Source organism: Tursiops truncatus, chromosome 7 (genome assembly GCF_011762595.2).
Source record: "Tursiops truncatus isolate mTurTru1 chromosome 7, mTurTru1.mat.Y, whole genome shotgun sequence".
Taxonomy (NCBI): domain Eukaryota; kingdom Metazoa; phylum Chordata; class Mammalia; order Artiodactyla; family Delphinidae; genus Tursiops; species Tursiops truncatus.
Genome location: NC_047040.1, coordinates 358,322 through 382,147, shown reverse-complemented (window position 1 = coordinate 382,147; position 23,826 = coordinate 358,322). Strand labels below are relative to the sequence as shown.

Genomic DNA, 23,826 nt, shown 5'->3' with positions numbered 1-23,826 from the left:
TTCGGTAGTGCCTCTTGCTGAGGGCTCTGTGCGAGCTGAGTTATCTTAGAATAACTCGTCCGCCTGGAAGTTCCACCTTGGACGTGTGCTGCTCAGATTGAAGGGCGGTAAAGAGCCACGACAGCCAGATGCCGTGTGGGATTCTGACCGGGTCCTTTGCCTTAAAGTTAGGCGGCTGCTGAAACGTGAACGGGTCTGAGGCTCGGATGGAGCAGCAGCTGGTGGCCTTGTCCTTACCTGGGTGGTGCTGCCGGGGTTATGCATGAGACTGTCCCGTTTTGTAGAAAACACACCCCAAGCTGTGATCCTGTGCATGCGGCTTTTCTGTGATTTGAGACTGTCTCAGAACAAAGTATGTTGCTTAAAATTATTGGGCTTTAACTACTATTTTGAAAATATGTGTGGCCTTAAAATACATGAAATTAGAAAGAAACATTCACTGTTCCTCAAGAATTTGAGAGGGCCTGAAGGAAGAAACAATTTAAAATACATTATCTTGAAACAAAATAAAGGACCTTATCCTAGTCACAGTAGTCTTGAGACAACTTACAGAGAAAACGTTTACAACATAGCAAACAGGGTATAAAGCTCAGAGTTTCCCTCCCTGGAGCCGCTCACCAGCGTCTTTCCTCTTCACGACTCAGAAAGAATTCTCTTCGCCTGCCTTTATGTTTGCCTTGAACGGCATAAAATATGTGGAAAAATAAAATACAACATTTTGTTTATTTAAGGGATGTGTTTTTTGCTACAGATTTAGGATAATTTTCTTCTGCTTTTAATTTACGCACTTGCACGCACAGACGCTTGTATTTTTCTTCATGTAAACATGAGAAAGACCGCCTGTTACTTTCTCGTCTTAGCGGAAATAGGAGATTACGAAGAGGCGCTGGTCCGGGAGCACCTGCGGGCCCACGAGTACCTGCCGGGCCAGGAGCGGGCCCTGGAGCGGATCCTGGAGCTCCATCGGGGGCACGCGTGAGTCGGCGCCGCCGGACGTCGGGGCAGTCGGCTGGCCGGGCGGGACTCCGTCCACAGGCCGCTTCGGGACAGGCTGGGAGGGTGCCCGGGCCCCGGGCAGTGCTGGCATCCCTCCGTAAGTGGGGGGCAGTGGACGGGGTCCCGCACTGGCCGCGCCCAGTCCTCAGGTGTCGGGTGGGGGCGGGATGGTTCCTGCTGCAGCCCTGCTGCCTGGCTTCCCTAAGGCTTGACGCTGGGACGAGGTGAGGGCGACCCGGAGGAAGAGGGGAAGAGAGATGGGGAGGCCGTGAGAAGGGCTGGCGGCCCCGGGCCCGGGGGTTGTGAGCTTGAGTTCACCAGAGGGAGAGCTCGATGGGGAGGGGTCCTGGAGGACTGGGCCCCCCTCGTGGGGGAGCCTGCTGAGAGGTGAGCGCACTGACGTCACGTGCAGGGCGGGCGTTGGGCAACGCAGACCCAGGCTCCAACCCTCGAGGATGCCCTTCCCTGTGGGGCCGTGCGCTTTTCCATGCCTTCACCGCTCAGAGCCACCAGCGGACCTTTGTGTGCCTGGCTCGGGGTGGCACTGTCTGTACAGATGTGTCACTTGTGGCATGTGGGCTGCAGTGCCAGGCAGAGCCCACTCTGCGGGGAGGATGGGGTGCAGAAGGACCGTGAGGGTGCCGGCAGAGGCAGCAGCCTGGGGGTGGGGGGCACGGCCCCCAAGGTTCTAGGAGCCAGTAATAGCCCCAGCTGCTGGCGGGAGGCTGCACGTGACCCCGCGGTGCCACGCGTGCCCTGGGCCCCCCTTCGTCACGGAGCCAAGGCCTGAGCTCCGTCTTGGGTGTGGTGGTTTGGGGCACCGCTGGGCGTCCGAGCTGTGCACACGGGGCCACCCTTTCCCAGACGCGGCCTCAGCGCGCACCTGGCCCTTAGGGCTCTGGCCCCGCTTCCACGCCGAGGGGTGTGGCCTCTTTCGAGGCTGCCTTGGTTCTCGCTGGTGGCGGGGGAATGCGCCGCACCCCGTGTCACACCCAAACCCCGAGGACCAGACGAGCAGAGGGCCCCCTCCCCGTGCCAGCCTGAGTGGGTCCCCGGTCTGCCCCAAAGGGGACGGTCACCTGTGTGGGATTTGCTCCTAGCGTTGGGGGCAGGGTCCCCTTCCTTCCAGGACACACAGGGCCGGAGCCGGGCGCCCGTGGAGGGTGGGGTGGCCGCGGTGTGAAGCGTCCCACCTGGGCAGCGGCGACGGGGCAGGGGTGGAGCCAAAGCGCACTGTGCAGGGTGAGGCAGGCGGGGCGGGGCCAGGGGTGAGGCGGGCGGGGGAAGGGGTGAGGCGGGGCGGGGCCAGGACGCCCCCTGGAGGATGGGGGTGGGGAGAGGCCCCACAGGCCGTGAGAAGGAGGCCCCCAGGACAGGGCCACGAGCAGCCAGAAGAAGGAAGACAGCCTGGGGCCGTGGACCCCAGGGAAGAGTGCTTCAGGATGGGGACCAGAGCCCCGTGGGAGAGGCTCACTGCCAGGCCCGGTGGGTGGGGGTTCATGACGTGACCCCCCCCCCCATGCATGGGGAGGCCGGTGGGACGGTGACCAGTCTATGCTCAGTCACACTGAGAACCCGCCTTGAGGGGAGTAAAGCACCAGACCTGAGAGGTGGCTCCGCGCCTGCACGTCGTGTGTTCGTATGCACATGTGCATGTGTTTGTAAGTGTTGCAGATATCTCTAAAGTTTGTATGGAAACACAAAAGACCCCAAATAGCCAAAATAATCTTGAGAAAGAAGAACAAAGCTGGAGGAATCACTCCCTGATTTCAAGCAACTACACAGCTACAGCCATCAGAACGGGAAGGAAGTGGCATAAAAACAGACAACACAGATCAGTGGAACAGGACAGAGAGCCCAGAAATGAGCCCACACACTTGTGGGTGAGTGAAAAGAGACAAGACTAGACAGTGGGGAGAAGACAACCTCTTGAATAAACAGCATTGGGAAACTGGACAGCCACACACGAAAGAATCAAACTGGACCCCTTTTTCACACCATATACAAAAAATAAAATGGATTAAAAACTTACATGTAAGGGGACTTCCCTTGTGGCACAGTGGGTAAGACTCCACGCTCCCAATGCAGGGGGCCCAGGTTCCATCCCTGGTCAGGGAACTAGATCCCACACCACTACGAGTTCACGAGCCGCAACTAAGGGGCCTGGCTGCCGCAACTAAGACCCGGTGCAACCAAATAACTAATATAATAAATAAATGTTTTTAAAAGATGACTTACATGTAACGCCTGAAGCCATAAAACTCCTAGAAGAAAACAGGCAGTATATTTTTTGACGTGGGTCTTAGCGATACAGTTGACCGTTGAACAACATATGCGTGAACTGGGTGAGTCCCCTTATACACGGACCGTTTTCCGTAGTAGATGCTACATACTACGTGGTCTCAGGCGGGTTGAATTCTCAGATGTGGAACCTCGGATACAGAGGGCTGGCTGTAACTTACGTGCAGAGGCTCGGTGCCCCTGACCCCCGAGTTGTTCAGGGTCAACTATGTTTTTGTTTGGATCTGTCTCCTTAGGCAAGGGAAACAAAAGCAAAAATAAACAAATGGGACCTAATAAAACCAAAAACTTCTGCACAGCAAAGGAAACGATCAACAAGACAAATGGCCACCTACTGAATAGAAGATATTTGCAAATTATATGTCTGCAAAAATATACAAAGAACTCATACAGCTCAACATGAAAAAGGCAAACAACTTGATTAAAAGCTGGGCAGAGGACCTGAAGAGACATGTTTCTAAAGAAGACAGACAGATGGCCAACAGACACATGAGAATACACTCACCCTCACTAACCATCAGGGGAGTGCACATCCAAACCCCCATGGGACACCACCGCACACCTGTCAGAACGTCTGTCACCAGAAAGACAAGCAATGCGTCAGCAGACGAATGGGCAAAGAAGACGTGTATGTATTGTGCAGTGGAACACTACTCAGCCGTGAAAAAGGCAGAAACTTTGCCACTTGCAGCAGCCTCTATGGACCTGGAGGGCATTGTGCTAGGTGAAATAAGTCAGACAGAGAATGAGAAATACTGTACGATTTCACTTATGTGTGGAATCTAAAAACACAGCAAACTAGTAAATACAACAAAAAAGAAACAAACTCAGATGTAGAGAACAAACTACTGGTTACTCATGGGGAGAGGGAAGCGGGGAGGGGTGAGATAGGGGTAGGGGATTAAGAGGTACAGACTACTAAGTATAAAATAGATAAGCTACAAGGATGTACTATACACACAGGGAATATAGCCAATGTTTTATAATAACTATAAATGGAGTTTAACCCTTAAAAATTGTGAGTCATTATATTGCACACCTATAGCTTATATAACATTGTACATCAGCTGTACTTCGATAGAAAAAAAAGACAAGAGAGGACTTCCCTAGGGGTCCAGAGGTCCGTGCTCCCAATGCAGGGGGCCCAGGTTCAATCCCTGGTCGGGGAACTAGATCCACATGCCACAACTAAGAGCCCACATGCCGCAGCAAAGATCCTGCGTTGCCACAACGAAGACCCAGAGCAGCCAAAATAAATAAATAATAAATAAATGTTTTTTAAAAAAAGACAAGAAATAAGTGTTGGCAAGGATGTGGAGAAAAGGGAACCCTTGAGCACTGTTGGTGGGAATGAAAATTGCTGCAGCCACTATGGAAAATAGTATGGAGCTTCCCCCCCAAATTAAAAATAGACTCAATACTCTCTAATGGCCTATATGGGAAAAGAATCGAAAAAAAGAGTAGATATATTAGATTCACTTTGCTGTACACCTGAAACTAACACAACATTGTAAATCAGCTCTACTCCAATTTTTTAAAAAAATTAAAATAAATAAATAAAAATTAAAAATAGAGCTACCATATGATCCAGCAATTCCACTCCTGGGTATTTACCCAAAGAAAAGAGAAACACTAACTCAAAAAGATATATGCACCCCAGTGTTCATAGCAGCATAATTTACAATAGCCTAGATACAGAAGCAGTGCCCATCAATAGATGAATGGGCAAATAAGATGTGGTGGATATACAATGGAATCATCATCTAGTTGAAGATGATTTATTCAAATGCAAGTTAATAGATGTCTATATCAGCTTCAAAGAACAGACGTTTTAGTCAAAGAATGGAAATCACAAGAATGGCATAACGCAAACAGTTGTGTTATTCCTTAAAGATCCAAAAACTCAGGCATTCGGAAGTAAGAAGAAAAAAAGAGTTGTTAATGGAACATCCCACATGGAGTGTTTGGGACTTACCTGAGCGTCACGCCTTGGAGCTGCTCGGCGCCATGCGGGCCGCGTGCGAGGCGTCAATAAAACCAACTGTTGTGGTGATTATATTTTTATTCATTTTGATAATTTCTTTCTTTTTTTGCGGTACACGGGCCTCTCACTGTTGTGGCCTCTCCCGTCGTGGAGCACAGGCTCCGGACGTGCAGGCTCAACGGCCATGGTTCACGGGCCCAGCCGCTCCACGGCATGTGGGATCCTCCCGGACCGGGGCACGAACCCGTGTCCGCTGCATCGGCAGGCGGACTCTCAACCATTGCGCCACCAGGGAAGCCCCTATATGTAATATTCTTAATGTTTATGAGAATATTTAGCTGTAACTGAGTAAGTAGTCACTTTTTTAGCAAAATATTTTTATATAAATTTTAGTTTTTTATTTTTATTTTTTTTGCGGTACACGGGCCTCTCACTGTTGTGGCCTCTCCTGTTGCGGAGCACAGGCTCCGGACGCACAGGCTCAGCGACCATGGCTCACGGGCCTAGCCGCTCTGTGGCATGTGGGATCTTCCCGGACCAGGGCACGAACCCGTGTCCCCTGCATCGGCAGGCGGACTCTCAACCACTGCGCCACCAGGGAAGCCCGATAATTTCATTTTTATAAAAGTGTATTCTAATGGTTAGAATTGTACTTTTTGAAAATAGTTTTTTAAAGTTTTGAAATGGGTTTAATGAGATACTAGAGTTATCTGTGGTATTTCCTTTATTTACTATTTGTCTCTGCACGTAATGTTTGCACATTACTTTGTATTAAGATAAAATTATAAGGCTGAACATATAATGAGTGCAAAGAAAACATTTGACCCACTAGGAAATGGATTACAGAATAGAAGCAAGCGGACGTTTCCGTGGCCCGTGTGCGGTGTTCTGTTTGATGTGTACGTAAACATACAGTGGGTGACCGACCCTCTGAAGAACAGAGCCTCCTTTGTTGGTTTGTTTCTGTGGTCTGTTTTCCTGGTCGCTTCTGTCCTGTGTTTCGGCTCTTTCAGGAGTGCTGTGATCATGCTGTCTTTTATTACAGGGGCCAGACGCCTGCCGAGTCGGATTTCCAGGTGCTGGAAATTGCCCGGAAGCTGGAAATGTACGGCATCAGGTTTCACACGGCCTCTGACAGGGAGGGGGCCAAGATCAACCTGGCCGTTTCCCACATGGGCGTCCTCGTCTTCCAGGTAGGAGGGCGGCTGTGCTGTGGCTTCTTGGGGTTGTTTTACGTTTGCTGGGAAGTCTTTGTTGCTGAATCCGTCTTAGACTTGGAGGAAGAGCTTTGCGGACCCTCCGATCCAACCTCTCACCCGTTAGAGAAGTTGTCTTCTTGTCTTGGACTCACTGTCACGGGGCCCATGGCCCGCAGGGCGCACAGTCATGTCCCACTGTCCTTCTAACGTTGACAGAAGGTCGCCCCCGTGGAACCTCAAGCCCGGCTCTGGCTGCCCTGTAGGGCGGCGTCCACCCCCGCGGGGAGGCTGCTGCCCTGTGGGGTCTCCGCCACGGGTCCCAGTCACCGTTCAAAGCACAAGACAGAACAACCTGGGGACCCTCCGAGGGCAGTGCTAGGGTTCCCGGGGATGTGTGCGGTAGCGGCGTTCGGATGGGTGAGCGTTACATAAAGGGCCACTGAGTCGTGTTTGTGGTGAATGTCCTTGTGCCGGGCCGTGGGGTGTGACGCGCCTGGAAACAGCTGCCAGGGCGCCGGCCTGCAGCTCCGGAGCCCGCGCCTCGCCAGGTGCTCCCGCCTCCCCTCCAGGAGCTGCCTGCTCCCGGCCCGTGGAGTCGGGCACCTCCGGTGGAACGTGGTGCCCAGGGTTGGCGGTGGCGCTCTTGGCGCCCAGCTGGCTTTGCGGCTCTTCCCTCTGTGGCCCGTCTTCGCTGCCGGCGCCTGAAACGGCTGGTCTGATCCAGGCCTCCCTGATCAAGGACACTTTGCTTCTTCTGCTTTTCCTTTCTCTTTCTCAACTTAGCCAGCAAATTTCAATTTCCCGTAGGAAAAGAATTTAATTTTGCGTTTAGAATGTCAGTTCTGTTACATTCCACCTGAAATCCAGGCCCTTTGAGTGGTGTCCAGGGCCTCCCACACCCGCTCCCTTTGATGGCGGTTCCTACCTGGCACAGAGGGGAAATCACGTCCCTCAGGATCAAGTTGTTGTCATTTCTCCAGAAAAGGACAAATAATTTATGACCAGAAGAAACTGCAAAAGCATGAGGTTAGAGACTTGAAATGAAAGGCGGCAGATTGAATTCATTTCCACTCCCTCAAAATCCCCACCGGCATGACCGTTAAGGAATTTTTTTTTAACCTTACATCAGTAAGAACAAAGAATGGAAAAGGAAACCACAGAAAACAAGGACTATCGCCAGAGTGTGGGGAGTAGGGAAGCAGGCCCTGACGGCCCAGCGAGGAGCCTGGGATCCCCAGGGGGGCGGGGAGGCCGGATGGGGCGGGGCCGGCAGCTACAGCACGACCCGCCGCTCCAGGACGAGGTGCCTCACGAGCGGGTTCTGACATCGGGGGCCCTGCTGCAGCCCGGGGAGCTGCCAACCAGCACTTCAGAGCCTCCTCTTGTAAAGACTTCCATCTGGAAACACTTTCAATTCAAATGTCGCAAAAAGCTGTGAGAATGAGGATAGCACACAGAGACCCCATGCACCTGTCCCCCAGGTTCAGCTGTCACCATTTGCACCTCCCGCTGACATGTGTTCTCATCCCTGCCGCACAGACACACGCCCAGACGCACACAGTTTTTTCTGAAGCCTTGGGGAGTAAGCTGCACACGTCGGGGCCTTTACCCCGAGAACTTCAGTGTGTGTTTCCCAAGAGCAGAGTATATGCTCTGTCGTGACCACAGTCAGTCACCACTGAGGCCGCAGGCTCTTAACACCTGGCACACGGGTCCGTCCTCAGTCCTGTCAGCTGGCCAGTGGTCTCCCTGCAGGACAGGATCCCATCTAGAACCAGGCCGTCACGCTGCAGTCGCCTTTAATCTGGAACATTCTTTTTTCTTTTATGAAGACGGTGTTGAAGAACACAGCCCCTTTGTAATAGAAAGTTCCTCGTCTGTGTTTGTCGGCTGTTTTCCTGTGATTAGATTCAGGTGACGTGTTCCCAGCTGGACCACTGCCCAGGTGACATGTGTCCCCCTCGGGGGTCACACCTGAGATGCCACCTGGCCTCCCTGGCGATGCGAACCTTGATCGCTGTGTTTTCTGGTTCCTCTACTGCCTAGTTACTGGTTTTCCTCTTTTAACTAATAGGTGGTCCATGGAAAGGCGCTTTAAGACACAGCTGTTCTGTCCCTTGTCAGATGTCCCTTAGACTAGCATCCCCTCGTGATGCTCCCTGGCCAGTGTTTACCAGGATGGTCACTAACTCAGGCACACCCAGAGCCTTGCTGTTAAATAGAGACAGTGACCAAGGGTCGCCAGAAATTTGAGGAGAGCCTTTCTTCAAGGGAAGATGGTATTTGAGGGACAGGTCCCAAATTTGTGCGAAGAAGAGACTCAGAAGAAACAGAAACTGTGCTGGGGGTGGAAGAAATGGAAAGCACGCTTCCTCAGAGAGGTTACTGCTTTTCATCTATCAGATTGGCAAAACAGAAAAATCGCTTTACCCACATCGCGTTCATGGGAAACAGGAACACAGCTTTAGCATGAGTGTAAACGTTTCTCTTGTGATTTTTTATTCTGGCCTTGTTTGTAATAGTAAAATACTGGTGATTAATTATTAGGAGGCCGGTTAAATAAATGGTGGGGCATCCATATTATGGGATAATTGGACAACTGTCCAAAGGTTGCATGTGCTCTCTGTGTCCTGATACGTGAAACATTCTTTGAGATGCATTGTTAAATGGAGAAGATGTTCAAAACTGTGTGTGGAATTTGCTACCGCTTATGGGGAAAAGAGGGGAACTTACACACACACACACTCTATTTATTCCCTACAAAATAAACTGGTGTTGACTGCCCCTAGGATGGTTACTATAGCCTGCAGGCTTTTGGAAGTGGGGAGAGGGGCCTGTTCATTCTGGACTCAATTTTGGTACCTTAAGGATTTGAACCTTGTTAGTATGTCACTGTATTACATTTTCCTTCTTTTTTTTAATTTAAAAATACTTTATTGCTAACAGTGTTAACTATCATCTGAGCCTTCAGAGAGTCATAATCTTTTCCCAAGAGTAACATCAAAGATCATTGATCACAGATATCATAACAAATATAATAATGAAAGTTGGAAATATTGTGAGAGTTACCAAAATGTGACACAGAGACACGAAGTGAGCAAATGCTATTGGGAAAATCAGCGCCCATAGACTTGCTCAGTGCAGGGTTGCCACAGACCTTCAATTTGTGTGTATTACGTTTTCTAAAAAGCCTCACAGAAATAAGGGAAAAGCTTGCATCTCTGAAACAAGAGCAGGGCAGTTACGGAGAAAAAGAGTGATGCACATTGGCGGAACGAGAATGTTTGGAAGATGCAGTTGAGGAAATCTCCACAGAACAGAATAAAAGATAAAGGGTGGGCTTCCCTGGTGGCGCAGTGGTTGAGAGTCCGCCTGCCGATGCAGGGGACACGGGTTCATGCCCCGGTCCGGGAAGATCCCACATGCCACAGAGCGGCTGGGCCCGTGAGCCATGGCCGCTGAGCCTGCACGTCCGGAGCCTGTGCTCCACAACAGGAGAGGCCACAACAGTGAGAGGCCCGCGTACCACTAATAAATAAATAAATAAATAAATAAATAAATAAAGGGTGAAAGATGGGAGAGAAAAGTAAAGAAAATTCCAGCGCCATCCAGGAGGTCCAGCACCCCAGAATTCTAGAGGCAGGAACCAAAAAGCAGTGGAGGAATTGTTAAAGAAATTACACGAGAAAAAGTTTCCAGAACTCAAGGCACAAAGTTCCAGGTTGAAGGTGCCTGCAGGTTCCAGTGTGACGGCAGCGGGGCTCGTCAGCGCGAGCTGCCAGAGGTGGGGGCAGTTGGAGAGCTGCCGGGCTAGTAGCGGCAGGACTGGCAGCTGGAGACCGGAGGTTCTACACGTGAAAGAAGAGCATTTCCAGCCCGGGATTCTGTGCCCTGTGCAACGCGACTCCTGTACAGAGAACATGAAAGCATTTTCAGATATGCAGGTTTTCAGAAATTCAGTTCCTGCACAGCCTTTTGAAGGCCAACACTGGAGGAGGGAGAAACTCGGATGGGAGCTGAGGAAACAGGGTGACTCAGATTGGAGAAGGCAGAGGTGCAGGCTGTGCTCAGATGGGGAGAACGTTCGTCAGCATAAGCACAGAGGCGGCCTCCAAGAAAGGGCTGAGGGGGGAGCTCCCTGGCGTCCAGTGGTTAGGACTCGGTGCTTTTGCTGCCAGGGTCCGGGTCCAGTCCCTGGTTGGGGAACTGAGATCCCGCAAGCCGGGAGGTGCGGCCTTTGAGGGGGCAGGGGGAAGAATGAGCGATGGCTTCATGGGTTAGACCGTATCGAAGAGTTCTAAAGGTCTGCGGGGAAGTTTTGGGCTTCCAAAATTAGAATTAGCGACGGGTACCTAGAGATTAGGCAAACGAAAAGAGGCAGTTAGTGACTCGAGGAAAATTAAAAGCGAAGGAGTGGGCTTCCCTGGTGGCGCAGCGGTTAAGAATCCGCCTGCCAATGCAGGGGACATGGGTTCGAGCCCTGGTCCGGGAAGATCCCACATGCTGTGGAGCAGCTAAGCCCGTGCACCGCAACTACTGAGCCTGCGCTCTAGAGCCCGCGAGCCACAACTGCTGAGCCCATGTGCCACAACTGCTGAAGCCCGTGCACCTAGAGCCCGTGCTCCACAACAAGAGAAGCCACCGCAACGAGAAGCCCACGCACCACAATGAAGGGTAGCCCCTGCTTGCCGCATCTGGAGAAAGCCCGCGTGCAGCAACGAAGACCCAAAGCAGCCAAAATTAATTAATTAATTAATTTTAAAAAGCAAAGGAGCGAAGTATAGTTATAATTCAGGTTGGCTCAACTTGCAAGCAGTACTTACGTGATCAGTAATATAAATACTGAATTTTAAATTTACCAAAAATGGAGGGAGTGTGGGGAGTGGTGGACGTGAGGTCGTGGTGGGTGTGGAGGTCCAGGAGACGAGATCTCAGAGCAGGGTACAGTAGCAGCCTTGGACAAGCTGTGTGGACATGCGGATGCAGGTCCGGAAGGCGGTTCTGTCCGGGGGAGCAGGCCTGAGGGTGGCCCAGAGAGCCCTGAGTCTCCGGGTTCTGTTTCAGGTCTTACTTGGCATTTACAGCTGAGCCGTGGATTTTTTTGATAAAATCCAAAATGAAAGCAGTGGCTCTGAGTGGCGCTGCTCGGTGAGTGTCAGGGTTGCCCAGGGCAGAGTGAGGGCAGTCATCCGTGGATTCTTTGTTTCGATTTATGACTCGGTTAAAGCCCTGGGATGTGGTGATTTTTTATTTTGACCCAAAGGGAAAATGGGAAGGCAAGCTTGCAGCTGGGAACAGTGTGTCTCTCGCTCTTTTCTGTGTCTTCCTGGGGAGGACAGGCCCTTCCCTGGCCCTCCTGTGGCCACCTGCTTTCTTAAGCCTTTGCCCTAGGCACCTACCATCTAGAGGTGAGAGCTGGCGGTGGGCGTTTTCTTTTCTTTTCTTTTGTTGATGTTTTATTGTTTGGTTGTTTTGTTTGCTTTTTTGAGAACCCAGTTGAAAACCCTCAAATATTTTACTTTGAGTAGCAGTTGAAGTGACTTCGTGTCTGGACAGTGTTGGGAGCTGGGATACTTGGGTCTCATCTAGACCCTGTCATTTGTATCTTGGCCTCAAGGACACTTCTTAACTCAGGAATTTTAAAAACTGTATATAATTCACACGTAACGTAAAGTTCACCATTCAAAAGTATAATTCAGTTGTTTTTAGTATATTCACAGAATTGTGTCACCATCACCACTAACCCCAGAACGTTTAAATCGCAGCCTCACCCCACGCACTGTAGCAGTCACTGCCCGCCCCTGACAGCCACTAAGCTGCTTTCTGTCTCTGCTGATTTCCTTGTCTGGACGTTCCTGTAAATGGCCTTTGTGCCTGACAGCTTTCCCCTGTCTCAGAGTTTGTCCCTGTCGTGCATGTTTCAGTGCCTCCTTCCTCTTTAATTGCTTAAGTTGTTGTGGGTTTTTTGTTTTGTTTTGTTTGTTTGTTTGTTTTAGTATCTCTGAAGGGAAAACATTCTTCACCTTGCCACCCCCCATCTTGAATTTGTAGAAAAGAGTAAATGGTCATGATAGTCGAGAATAGAAAAGAAAATGCCAGAAAAGTGTTTCAGTCCATTTAACATTTTAATTCTGGAAATGTTTCAAGGTTATGGAAAGGATATGAGAACAGTAGAACATGCTCCTTCCCCAGAGACCGCATCCAGCTTCCACCAGTTGCCCCAGTCTCGTTGGTTTCAGAAGATCCCTTCTGAGGCCAAGCGCTCTGCCCAGTCAGGATCCTGCTCTGGCCTCTTCAGTCTGGAACTCTCTTCCTTCTCTCCTTGATTCTCCTGACCTTGATGCTTTGGAAGGTTCAAGGCCAGTCATTTTGTGACATGGGCCTCCCAGCACCTGCTGACGATCAGACCCTAGTTAAGCTTCTTGGGCGGGTGAATGACAGAAACGAGTGTGCCTGGTGCAGCCCGCGAGGTGGCCCACGGTGCCTGTCTGTCCCATTGCCGGTAGTGCCAGTATCCATCACATGGTTGGAAGGCGTTTGACAGGCTTCTTCGCTGCGAAGTGACTTTTTATCCTTTGTAATTAGTAAGCATTTTGTGGAGAGATACTTAAGACTGTAAATTTCCCGGATGGTTGCCAAAAGGCAGCTTTTTAAATTCCATTCTTCATGATCCTAGAAGGGTTTTCTCCTCATTTGTTTATTGTCTTTACGTCCCTGTGGATCATGGGTTTGTATTATAATCGTACTATCACTCAAGTTATAATTCGGGTTATAATCTGATACTTGATCTGTTGTCATTATTTGTTTTGATATTTAAATTGACCCACATCAGGGAGTCCCTTCAGGTGGCTCCTGTGCCCTTTTCTTTTTTTTTAGATTTTTTTGATGTGGACCATTTTTAAAGTCTTTATTGAATTTGTTACAATATTGCTTCTGTTTTATGCTTTGGTCTTTTGGCTGCAAGGCATGTGGGATCTTAGCTCCCCAACCAGAGATCGAACCCGCGCCCCCTGCATTGGAAGGTGCAGTCCTAACCACTGGACCACCAGGGAAGGAAATCCCTCCTGTGTCCTTTCGACATTTCCCCGTCATTTTTTGAGCACTTGTTTACTTTCTTACACAATAAGATGGTCCAGGTTCCTTTGTTCTTTGCCTGCCCCACCCTGGAAGAGCAAAGGGCCCTGGTCTCCTTAGTGGACAAAATTGTTTAGAAGCTGAGGTCCTTGCCCGGTGTGCCCACTCTGGAGAGTCGGGGGTTCAGCCTTGGATCCAGGTCCCATCCGGCACCCCTGGGATCCCTCCGTCCTTCCCTTCAGTGGGAAACCCAGCCCCGCCCTGCCACCACCAGGCCCCTCCCAGCCGCCGTCCTCGCAGTAGGGGGGCTTCAAAAATGTTCACTGTTAACATTGAAAAAAGGAGGTTGTAATAAAGCTTTATCAAAGAAATAAAGTTTTCTTCCTAAAACAGAGAGATTAGTGTGGTTAGTATTGACATTTTAATTCAGAGTCTTTCCGAACATAAAGTGGCAGGGGCTTGCTGTGCTTTCTGGCAAGGATGTGACTTAACCTTCTCTGTTTCATGAGAAGTCGTGTGCACGCGTCAGGTTACAGATGTTCCTCAACGAACGTCTGTGTCCTGAATTCCAGAGCAGCACCAAGATCAACACTTTCAACTGGTCCAGGCTCCGGAAGCTCAGCTTTAAGAGGAAGAGGTTTCTTATCAAACTCCACCCAGAGGTCCATGTAAGTATTATTTTGAGAACTTTTTAAGTTGTAAGAGAATTTACTCTGCTAGAATACTGAGTTTTTAATTACTTCTTTTTAAAATTTATTTGTTTAATTTTGGCTGAGTTGGGTCTTTGTTGCTGCACGTGGGCCTTCTCTAGTTGCGGCGAGCAGGGGCTACTCTAAGTTGCGGTGCACGGGCTTCTCATTGCGGTGGCTTCTCTTGTTGCAGAGCACGGGCTCTAGGGCACGTGGGCTGCAGTAGTTGTGGCACACAGGCTCAGTAGTTGTGGCGCACGGGCTTCGTTGCTCTGCGGCATGTGGAATCTTCCCAGACCAGGGCTCGAACCCGTGTCCCCTGCACTGGCAGGAGGCTTCTTAACCACTGCACCACTAGGGAAGTCCCTTTAATTACTTTATATATCGTTTCAGCATAACTCACAGAAGAATTTAAGGACAGGATTCGGGACTGGGGACAGGCTTCGGGGTGACCTGCCCAGCACTTCTCACCTAGAGGGCATATCAGCATCCCCGGGGGTGGCCCCGCCCAAGACTCAGCTGTGGGGTTGGCCTGAGAGAGTGCACGTGGGACAGACTCCCAGGGCTGCTGAGAACTGTTGGTCTATTACAGCCAGTCCTTCTTTGGGTAATAAAGCTGAAATACGGAGTGTTTAGCTGTGATCAGAAGAAGCTGCACAGCAAATCAGTGTTGGAGCTTCTGTCCAGAATGCAGAGAGGGGCGTTTCCAATATTCTCATGTGTCTTTGATTCAGAAATTGACCCTTTAATAGCTCTAATTGAAGTAGACTTGATTTTTAGAAAATAAATGTTCCTTTCTTTTGAGATTGTGAGTCAGTAAGGTAATAATTAAATATAAATTTACTGAAATTAGTAAAAAGGGGGAAAAGTAAATGTCTGTACAGTCTGATAGTTGGAAAAATCCAGTACGTCAGACTATTCAGAGATGTTCACATTGTTACATGTCTATTGTACAAAGGAAGTTAGGAAATAAAAAGTAGATTAGCTGAGCCGCTGTGGCGTTGAAGCTTAGGAGGCTGTCAGCTTAGACACACTCTGGGAGATCAGAGCTCCGGGCCAGTCTGGAGGAGAGGCTTCACCTAAGCTTTTCAAAGGCTCAACTTGATTAGCTTTTGTCAAACCCCAGGGTCATGTGCGGCGTGTAAGTGTGTTTGGTAGCAAGTATGAACAGATAGCTTAATTGTTTTTTACTCAAATATTTCTTCTGCGGATGAGAGAAGTATAAGGAATGCCAAAAACATGTACAAAATACAAGTAAAAGGCTGCGTTTTTTTTTCTCTGTAAAAAAAAAAAAAAGAAGTTTCTGGCAGTTATTCTGAAAGGACAGGGAGAGAAGAGAATTGCGGCTTTATATCCCAAAGCAGCTCTTCTTTGGAACAGCGTGATGTTTCAAAGTTCCGGACTGTGTCTGTCTCTGCACCTGGCAAGGTTACGTTTTGTATCCCTAAGCACTTACATTTTTAAGATTAAACATAGGAGTCAAAGTATTATGTTCTTTCTGGCAAGTAATTTGGTAATAATATATCATAAGGTTCAAAAATGTGCATTGTTTCTGAGCTCAATATACCATTTCTGGGAATTTATCCTAAGGAATAGCCATGAGAGACAATGCAGTAGTTTCTTCATGGTGATGTTTGTGAGCCTGAAAACCCTGTGTGTCCTGGGCATCTGAAACATCCCAGAAGAACCCCCAGGAGAATGATAGGGTGATAACAGATAAATGCGTCAGCCGGCCTGGAAAGATGCCTTAGTTTCCTAGGTGGGAAAAGGTTACAAAGATAAACTTCAGAATGTTAGCAGTTGTGTAATTGTAGATGGCCACATTTTCCTGATGTTTCTACAATGAATATATACCTTGTGTTTTTCTTCTCTTAAATGTAAATGGAACCAGAAGTCTTTGTATACAACCTTGAGGAAGAAAACGTGCTAATCTTTAACTTTGGAGCAGCCTTTTTTTTTTTTTTTGCGGTACGCAGGCCTCTCCCTGTTGTGGCCTCTCCCGTTGCGGAGCACAGGCTCCGGACGCGCAGGCTCAGCGGCCATGGCTCACGGGCCCAGTCACTCCGCGGTATGTGGGATCTTCTCGGACCGGGGCACGAACCCGTGTCCCCTGCATTGGCAGGCGGACTCTCAACCACTGTGCCACCAGGGAAGCCCCCTGGAGCAGCCTTTTGCCTTCCTAAATTTTATTCTTCATATAGTGACTCGAACCTTTGTCTTTTGTTCCCAGGGGCCTTACCAGGACACCCTGGAATTCGTGCTGGGGAGTAGGGACGCGTGTAAGAACTTCTGGAAGACGTGTGTAGAGTATCACACCTTTTTCAGACTTGCTGATCAGCCGAAGCCCAGAGCTAGAGCCATCCTCTTCAGCAGAGGTTCCTCCTTCAGATACAGGTGGGGCAGCAGTGCCGGGCGGGTCTTGGCCTTGTCTGTGGGACTGAGAACCCGAACAGCCTCAGTCAAGAAGAAGGTGGTGTGAATGTTCCAGAGAACTACACGCAGACTGCAGCTATTGTACAACTGGAGAAAGCATATCAAATAAAATAGTGGGAAAAATAGGCTTCGTAAAAACTGTTTAGAAAACTGGTTATGCTTGTTGCAAAGTATAATTTTTAAATGTATATGTAAACTTGTGAGAGAGGATGGGCAAGTCTTACTTTTCCTTTGCTTTTGTGAAAAATTAATGCTGTGAATCACTGTTTATTCTTTTCTTTAAAACCTGATTTTTTTTCACAGTGGAAGAACTCAGAAGCAACTAGTGGATTATGTCAAAGACGGTGGGATGAAGAGGATTCCGTATGAAAGGTAAATTTTCTCATCTTCATGATGAAAAGTGTGGGCTTTGAAAATTAACGTTTTAAATACTTTAACCTGTATTTGAGTAAAAATCACTTCACATATGTAAACGTGTATTTTGGCACTTGAGTTCTGTTTCTTTTATTTATTTTAATGGTAATAGATTTGTATTTTACAGTTATTTACAGTTACTGTGTACAGATACAGATAATGCTTTTTGGTTCTAGTCTGTATCGCTTAGCTTAGATGTAATGTTTTTACGTAGCGTGGTAAACTTTGAATCTGAAAATTCATGTTGTTGCTTTGCATGTGGAGCTTTTCCTTCAGTGTGAAGGGCGCAATTTCACCTCTTCTGGACGTGTAGTTTTTGTTTGAGTGCTTGTTTTCTGTCATCCCGCCACTCCTGGTTACGTGCCTCACGTTAACAGAGGCTTGGCCACATGTTTATGCAAGTCCTTGCGCGGCACAGCATGTGCTGCTTTAGAAACGGGTCAGGCGAGGAGGGCTGGGGGCTCACAGCCTGTTCTCTGTTTGCAGAAAACACAGCAAGACCCAGATGTCTCTCCGCGCCCTAAATGCCAACTTGCCGAGGCAGGTCAGTCCTTCTGCGTAAAACGTACACGATATGATCACCTGTCCTCTGCGGGGAAATAATCTGGCAATGTTGTAACAAGAGTCCTAAGATTAGCTTTGTCATTTGTGAGGAAATTCCAATCCTGGGACCCTGTTTGCAGAAAGGAGTCCTGAGTGAAGAGAAAGCTCTGTGCAGTGAGATGTGTGACAGTGTTGTTTATCATTCGAGAAATCCTAGCGACCACCGTCTGTGCCGGGTGAGTCACTGGCAGTTCTGGGCGTGTCCACGTGAGGCGCTACTCAAGAGCCTTTAAAAATCTCGTTTCGGGAGAATAGTGCGCGAGCAGGACGCGCCCAGAGAATATCAGTACGTGAAAGTAGCAGGGTGCAAAGCAGCCTGGGTCACGTCCTCATTCTGATTTAAAAAGAGAAGTGTGTGCACAGCATCAAACATGATCTCTGAGCGATTGGATCCAGGCAGTTTTTATCTTCTCTTTGTGCTTCTCTCTATGTATTTTTTCCTTCTCTTTGTGCTGTGGACACAGTGCTTTTTGTTGTCAGGAAAACAACTGAGAAATACTCCTTCTGTAAAAGTGCAAAGTGCGGTTAAATGCCAGCTTAGGGAGATGATTTGCTTAGTGAAGCCGTGTTCACTGAGTGCATCTTTTGCTATTATCTTAAGGGTGAAAAGCAGGAAACAAATGTGTATGCCTGTGTGTTTGACATGATCACAGCTATATGAAAACAGGTACACACAGGTGCACACAAACACTCACAGGAGACGTTTGGCCACAGTGTCCCAGACGTGACAGTTCTGTGTTGCGAGGCCGGGACGTCGGTGACTCTGTGTTTCAGGTCTGCTTCTCTGCTGTCGCTCCCTGTGTTCACATTTGCGTGTTGACTGCCACATGCAAGTATATTTTTACAGAGAATCTTGCTCTTTTCATGTACTGTTATTTCGTAGCTTTCTATGTGTGGCTGTATAGTTTCATATTTATACATTTTTATTGCTGCACAAAGTTGATTTTCGTTGACAGTTTTGTCATTTATACTGTTATAGTATTTCCAGAAGCTACACTTGTACCTCATATATTAAAGCTCGTGTGTCCTAAATTTTTTTTTAATCGGGTCTTTTAAATATCAACATTCTTTAACTCTTCTAGGTATGTTTTCTATTTTGGAATTTCTTGTTAAATCAACTGAAATTAAAAGAACTTATTTTTGTTTCTTTAACAAAGTTCAAATTTGTGAGTAGTCTAAAAGTTACACTTAAGCTTTCAGTTCTCTGATGCTGTCTTTTAAAAATCACAGAGAATATGGAATATGGTCGATGATTAGGAAAAAGCCACGTGGTAGACACACGAAAAGGGATTAATCTTACGGGTCGCGAGCTGCCGCTTTGTCTAAAGGGGTGGTCGCTGTGCTGCTGCTGCTGCTGCTTCTGCTTTGGTCTGACCGCCCCCTTGTGATGTTGTGAGTGCCGGTGTGACACGGCTGTGTCTCGGTGACACGTGAGTGGGAAGGGCTGCTCCGTGTCCCTGCGTGTGGGACCGTGAGCCAGGACGCAGCGCAGGCGCCCGGCGTGGCGAGCAGCCCCTCCCAGCACCCTGCGCCCCCCTCATGAGCCTCTTCCTGCTCATACGCGGGGCCGCTCCTGCGCCTCCAAGATGCCCGGGGCTCCTGTGCACGGCGTGGGCGAGGAGCTCCGTGTGCGGACCTGGCCCTTGCTGCCTGGGCGGTGTGTGGATGCACCAATGCCTTTTGTCCCCCGGTGACCCCTGGCAGGGCGGGGGAGGGCGCCTGGGTAGCCGAGTGGGGCAGCTCACCCCTCCTCCAGCTGCCCAGCCCCAGGGGAACAATGATGCCCAAAGACAGCCCCAGGCAACTTCAGGGTGACCCGGGTGCCAGGGAGACTCAGGGCCTTTAGTGGTGGAAATGGCCTTTCTTGTAGACAGGTCACGCCTAATGCAGAGAAAAAAGTGGACTTACAAGGGACCTAAATAGATCCTGGGTCCGTTTGAAATCATGTCTGCATTTACAGATCTTCAGTTCTAAAAGGAAAGGTCTGACCTGCTGCCCTCCTTTGTAGAAGCTGTGACAGAAATGTGTGGGTGCGGCTGTACTCACCTGGGCCCAGTTAGCTCTGCGACTTCCCAGCAGTAATTGCTCATTTCACGTGTTCCTTTTTCTCTTCTCCTGATTTGATCCCCAGAGCGTCTTGTTCACCGAGGGCACGAGGACTCCCGCGTCCCCGTCTTCAACAAGTGCCTCCTTCTGTTCGGGCCCCGCCTCCCCTCCAGCCCCCGTGGGCCTGCTCGGTTCCAAGGACGGCAGCGGCTCCCCGACGGGGCCCCCGGCTCCCAGCGCCAGGTGGCCAGCTGCAGAGAGGAGCGGCGTGGCCGCGGCCCCGCCCCCCGGGCCGCCTGCATTCCAGCCTTGCCAAGGTGTCGGGTCGGGTCGGGGCGTGTGGAGCTGTGGCCCCAGCAGTACTGAGGGGCTGAGTCGCGCCGCCCTAGGCCTAGAGGCAGGGGGGGCCGGCAGGGAGCGTGCGGGTCACAGTGGCCATGGTGAGGGTGCCTTGACCGTGGGCCCCTCCCCTTCCAGGGGGGCGCCCATGTGTGGCCGGCAGAGCCTCCGGGGGGGCCCTGTTTTCACATTGACAAGCGCCCAGCTGCCGGCGTTCGAGGAGTTCAGAGATGGCGGCCTGGCAGACATCTCCTTCTTTGCCGGAGGCTCTGAGGCCTTTCCTTTCCCCTTCGGCAGTCTGCGCCCGCAGGCCCTGCTGTGTGGCCGCCTGGGGTCTGCCCCGTCCAGCCCGGAGGGGTCCTCCCCGGAGCCGGCCCGTGGGAGTGGGGCGCGCGGCTTTGAGTCCGAGGAGGAGGGCAGCCTCGGCGCCGCGCACCCCGCCGACACCTCGGAGCTGCTGGAGGTGAAGGCGCAGGCCAGCCTGATGCAGCGCCTGCTCAGCCCGTCCGCCGCCAGCTCGCTCCGGCTCCACCGGTCCGAGACCAGCTCCCTCAGCAACGCGCCGCTGCCCGGCAGCCTGTCCGCGCACACGCCCGGCTCTGCCGCCCAGTCCGAGGCCAGCTCCATGGCCAACTTCCCCGCCTGCTCGGTCCGCTCCGAGGCCAGCTCAGCCTTCCATTTCTCGGACATCGTCGACCAGTTAGAGCAGCTCAGCTGCCCGCCCACGACGGCTGAGGACCCGAGTGGCTCCGACACAGACTCGTGGGGCTCCGAGGCCGAGGCCCCCCTAGACGTGAGCCTCTTCTTCGGTAACCCCTTTGCTCTGACAAGGGGAGAGAGAGTCCTTTTCGATCTGCAGAGTAACATAAAGAATTTGACTCCTGGAGAGCAGGTCGATGAAAACCTGTCCTGACCGTTCCCGGCTTCCCTCCTGGGGACCCTCACCTGCTCGGGGGGTGAGGGCTCCGACTGTCGGCTTTCGATACAGAAGGTGATTTGTGGTCACGGCTAGATATTCCTTTTTCACCCTAATTCTCTGATTGATTGTTCCATTTGGAATGCCAAAAGTGAAAACTTGCGCTTGGAGCGGTGTTAAAAGCTGTGCCGCGGGTTTAGAGTGGGGGAGTGTCTCCAGCTCACCCTTCGGGGCTGGTCGTCTCGCCTGTGCAGCTTTATTCTTCTGCCGTTGGCTTCGATACAGCAAAAGTGGTGCTATGTGTTTTGAGTGTGACACGGTTCTGATTCGTGTTGACCTCTAATGGAATGTGTGCCTTATGCCTGTTGCTGCTTCTTAAGGTGAGGTGTGCGGCCCATGATTAATTATGATGGAGGTTTTGTCTGATTTGACTGCACGAAATCTTGAATAGGCCCCACAGGACCCAGTTCCTGGGGAGGGCAGCGGGGGCTGCGGCCTCCGTGTGCTGTGGTCTGGGACTGCCCAGGGCGGCTCAGCGCCCGAGGCTTGGCTGCGTCCGTGACTTAGGATCCAGGGACCGTGCTTGGAGAGGCGTTGGTTCAACCTGCGGTGTAAGCGGGACCGTGTCCTTTCCACCTTCCTTGGGGGACGCCACGCACTCGGTTGCAGGGAAGGCAGAACCAGACACACCAACCGGCCCAAGGGGCATGGCGTTGGCTCGAGCTGGCCAGCCGTTTCCTTGGGGCCGACGGGGGCTTGTTCCCCGTGGGGACTGGGCGCCCGGGGCCTCCCCAAGCTGCAGGGGGCTTGGCCTTTTGTAGCAGTGGTGTCTCCTCCGGTCAGGTGTGCACCCGACACAGCTGCGGGCTGATTCTGGTAGACCCCATCCGCACGCATCCGTCCAGAGGCCTTGGGCAAGGTCATGTGTGTGGACAGGCCAAGGTGGCTGTGGCCCTGGGGGCACTGCGCTCCACACCCCGCGGACGTGGGGCCAGCGCTCAGCACAGGCTGCGTGGCCGGGCCCCTCGAGGGCTGGATTTGTCACCGAGTCCATGGACTGGGTCTTGTGCTTCCTTCCCGGTCTCACCTGGTGGAGCAGCACCGTGTTTAAAGGTTAGTTTTCTTCCTGAAAGTCCCATCCTCGCCGTGTGTGTGGACCCCGTTCCCGGCGGCCGCGTGGAGATGCCGGGGCTTCCCTGCAGGCTCGGTCGCCGTCCGTCGATGGTGTCGATGGTGTCAGTCGGGTACCAGCAGGGGCTTCAGCCTAATGGGTCGGTACTTTCCATCCTCGCAGCTGCCTTACCGCCGCTCTGGGTCCCTTGTGGCTCTGGTCCCGGGACGTTCTCACCCGTCGCCCCCGCACCTCCCAGGCCATGGGTCCGTCTGCATTGGTGCTGACTGGCCGGCGTCTGTGGAGAGACTGTGTGACCGTGACTGACGTCACTGGTGAGGATGGCACGTCTGGGACACTTTGTGTCACTGAAAAGACACACCGTGGGTGTGTGTGGCAAGGAGCTGATACAGACGCTGTCCATCCAACGCTTTTCCTGAATCTTAGTTGACACGACGGCTGCCTCTGTCCGTGGTCGGTTGTTGTCTCCTGACTGTGCCCCCCGACGCTCCGAACTAACAAGAGTGTCCTTTTGTCTTTAAAGCAGCCCGTCCTGGTGTCTGGGCAGAAAGTCTGAGCCAGCAGAGCAGCCGGGGCTGCAGGATGCGGGGCGGGGGGTGTGGGGGGGGGGGGTTGTGTGGTCGTCATCACATGTCGAAGAATCTGAATAAGTCGTGTTCTCAGATGTCTTTTACTGGACCTTCCTGTTAAAGGTTTTGTCTTGTTTTTTCAAAGAAACTTCTTTTTCTGGGGATAATTTTCTAGCTTTTGTTTAGACAGTTTTCAGGATATGCAGAAGCGGAAAGAGGCGTATCAGGAGTGAAGCCCAAGCCTGTTGGGCAGGGCTGTCCTGTGTCCCCCCCACCACGTCCCCCCGGGTGTTGCCCCCCTCCTATAAAGCGGGCCTGACGCGCTGACGACCTTCCTCAGCGCTCATGTGTCTCTGAAACGTAAGGCGCCTCCTCACTGACCCCACACAGATGTCACCCCACAAGGTGGACGAAGTGCTGGCCGACGTCTGGTTTGCTCAAATTGGGATCCAGACCCGGTCCGCGTGCTGCTCAAGGTCGAGATAGCCCGTCTGTCTCCTCTTCCTCTTTCCCATTTGTGCCGGTGACTTGCAGGGAAGCCGAGCGGCCTGGGCTGTCGTCGGTCTGCCCCTCAGGCCCTGCAGCCCTGGAGGCTGGACCTGCAGCTGCATTGACTGCTGACCCCGACCCGTGACCCCCTCCCTGTTCCACGCATGGGCAGCGTGGCTCTAGAACGAGCCCAGCATCCCAGACGCTCTGTGGACACTGCTGGTGAAGGTGTGATTTTCAGATTCAGGGTTAGCTTTTTGGTCAGATTTGGAGAAATTTTGAACAACTTTCCTTTTCCAGAGTGTTCACGATATGTTTAACTTTACAGCTTTCCTTTTATATTGAAACCATTTCTTTAATATCAGTTGTGGCTTCTTTGGACTCTGCCCACAGCCCTTCTTCCCCTTCACTCGAGTGGGAGGAGCCCCCTCCCGGAGGGGACCCTTCGGCAACCGGGAAAATGAGCCTGAAAGATAGCTCCTACAGGTCCTGTCTTTCTGCTTGTAGCCCAGGCAGTGGCACTGTCGTGTTCTGTCTAGTAAGAGCTGGCTTACAGGAAACATTAAAATATCCAGCATGGTTCTGAGTGAGGCCAGCAGCCGGCCTTTGCGGGGTTTGCTGAAGGCCGTTCGTGGTGATCGC

The 23,826-nt window shown here is 51.2% G+C and overlaps 1 protein-coding gene across 10 annotated transcripts in view; it reads left to right on the top strand.

The window, feature by feature from the left end:
- The window catches only part of FARP2 (FERM, ARH/RhoGEF and pleckstrin domain protein 2), a 92,993-nt gene that overhangs the window by 44,525 nt on the left and 24,642 nt on the right, over positions 1-23,826 (top strand). For 7 of the 10 annotated variants that reach the window (XR_004527306.2, XM_033859389.2, XM_033859390.2 and 4 more), the window contains 7 exons: positions 861-975; positions 6,327-6,474; positions 14,067-14,222; positions 16,474-16,637; positions 16,980-17,048; positions 17,577-17,634; positions 19,825-20,056. Coding sequence is in view for 9 of the 10 variants with exons in the window: in XM_033859389.2 (XP_033715280.1) it covers positions 861-975; positions 6,327-6,474; positions 14,067-14,222; positions 16,474-16,637; positions 16,980-17,048; positions 17,577-17,634; positions 19,825-20,056 (942 nt within the window). In the remaining variant the exon portion in view is untranslated. Of the gene's footprint in view, positions 1-860; positions 976-2,305; positions 2,880-6,326; positions 6,475-14,066; positions 14,223-16,473; positions 16,638-16,979; positions 17,049-17,576; positions 17,635-19,824; positions 20,057-23,826 lie in introns of those variants that run through there. The other 3 variants (XM_033859391.2, XM_033859395.2, XM_073806987.1) reach the window with 3 other exon arrangements.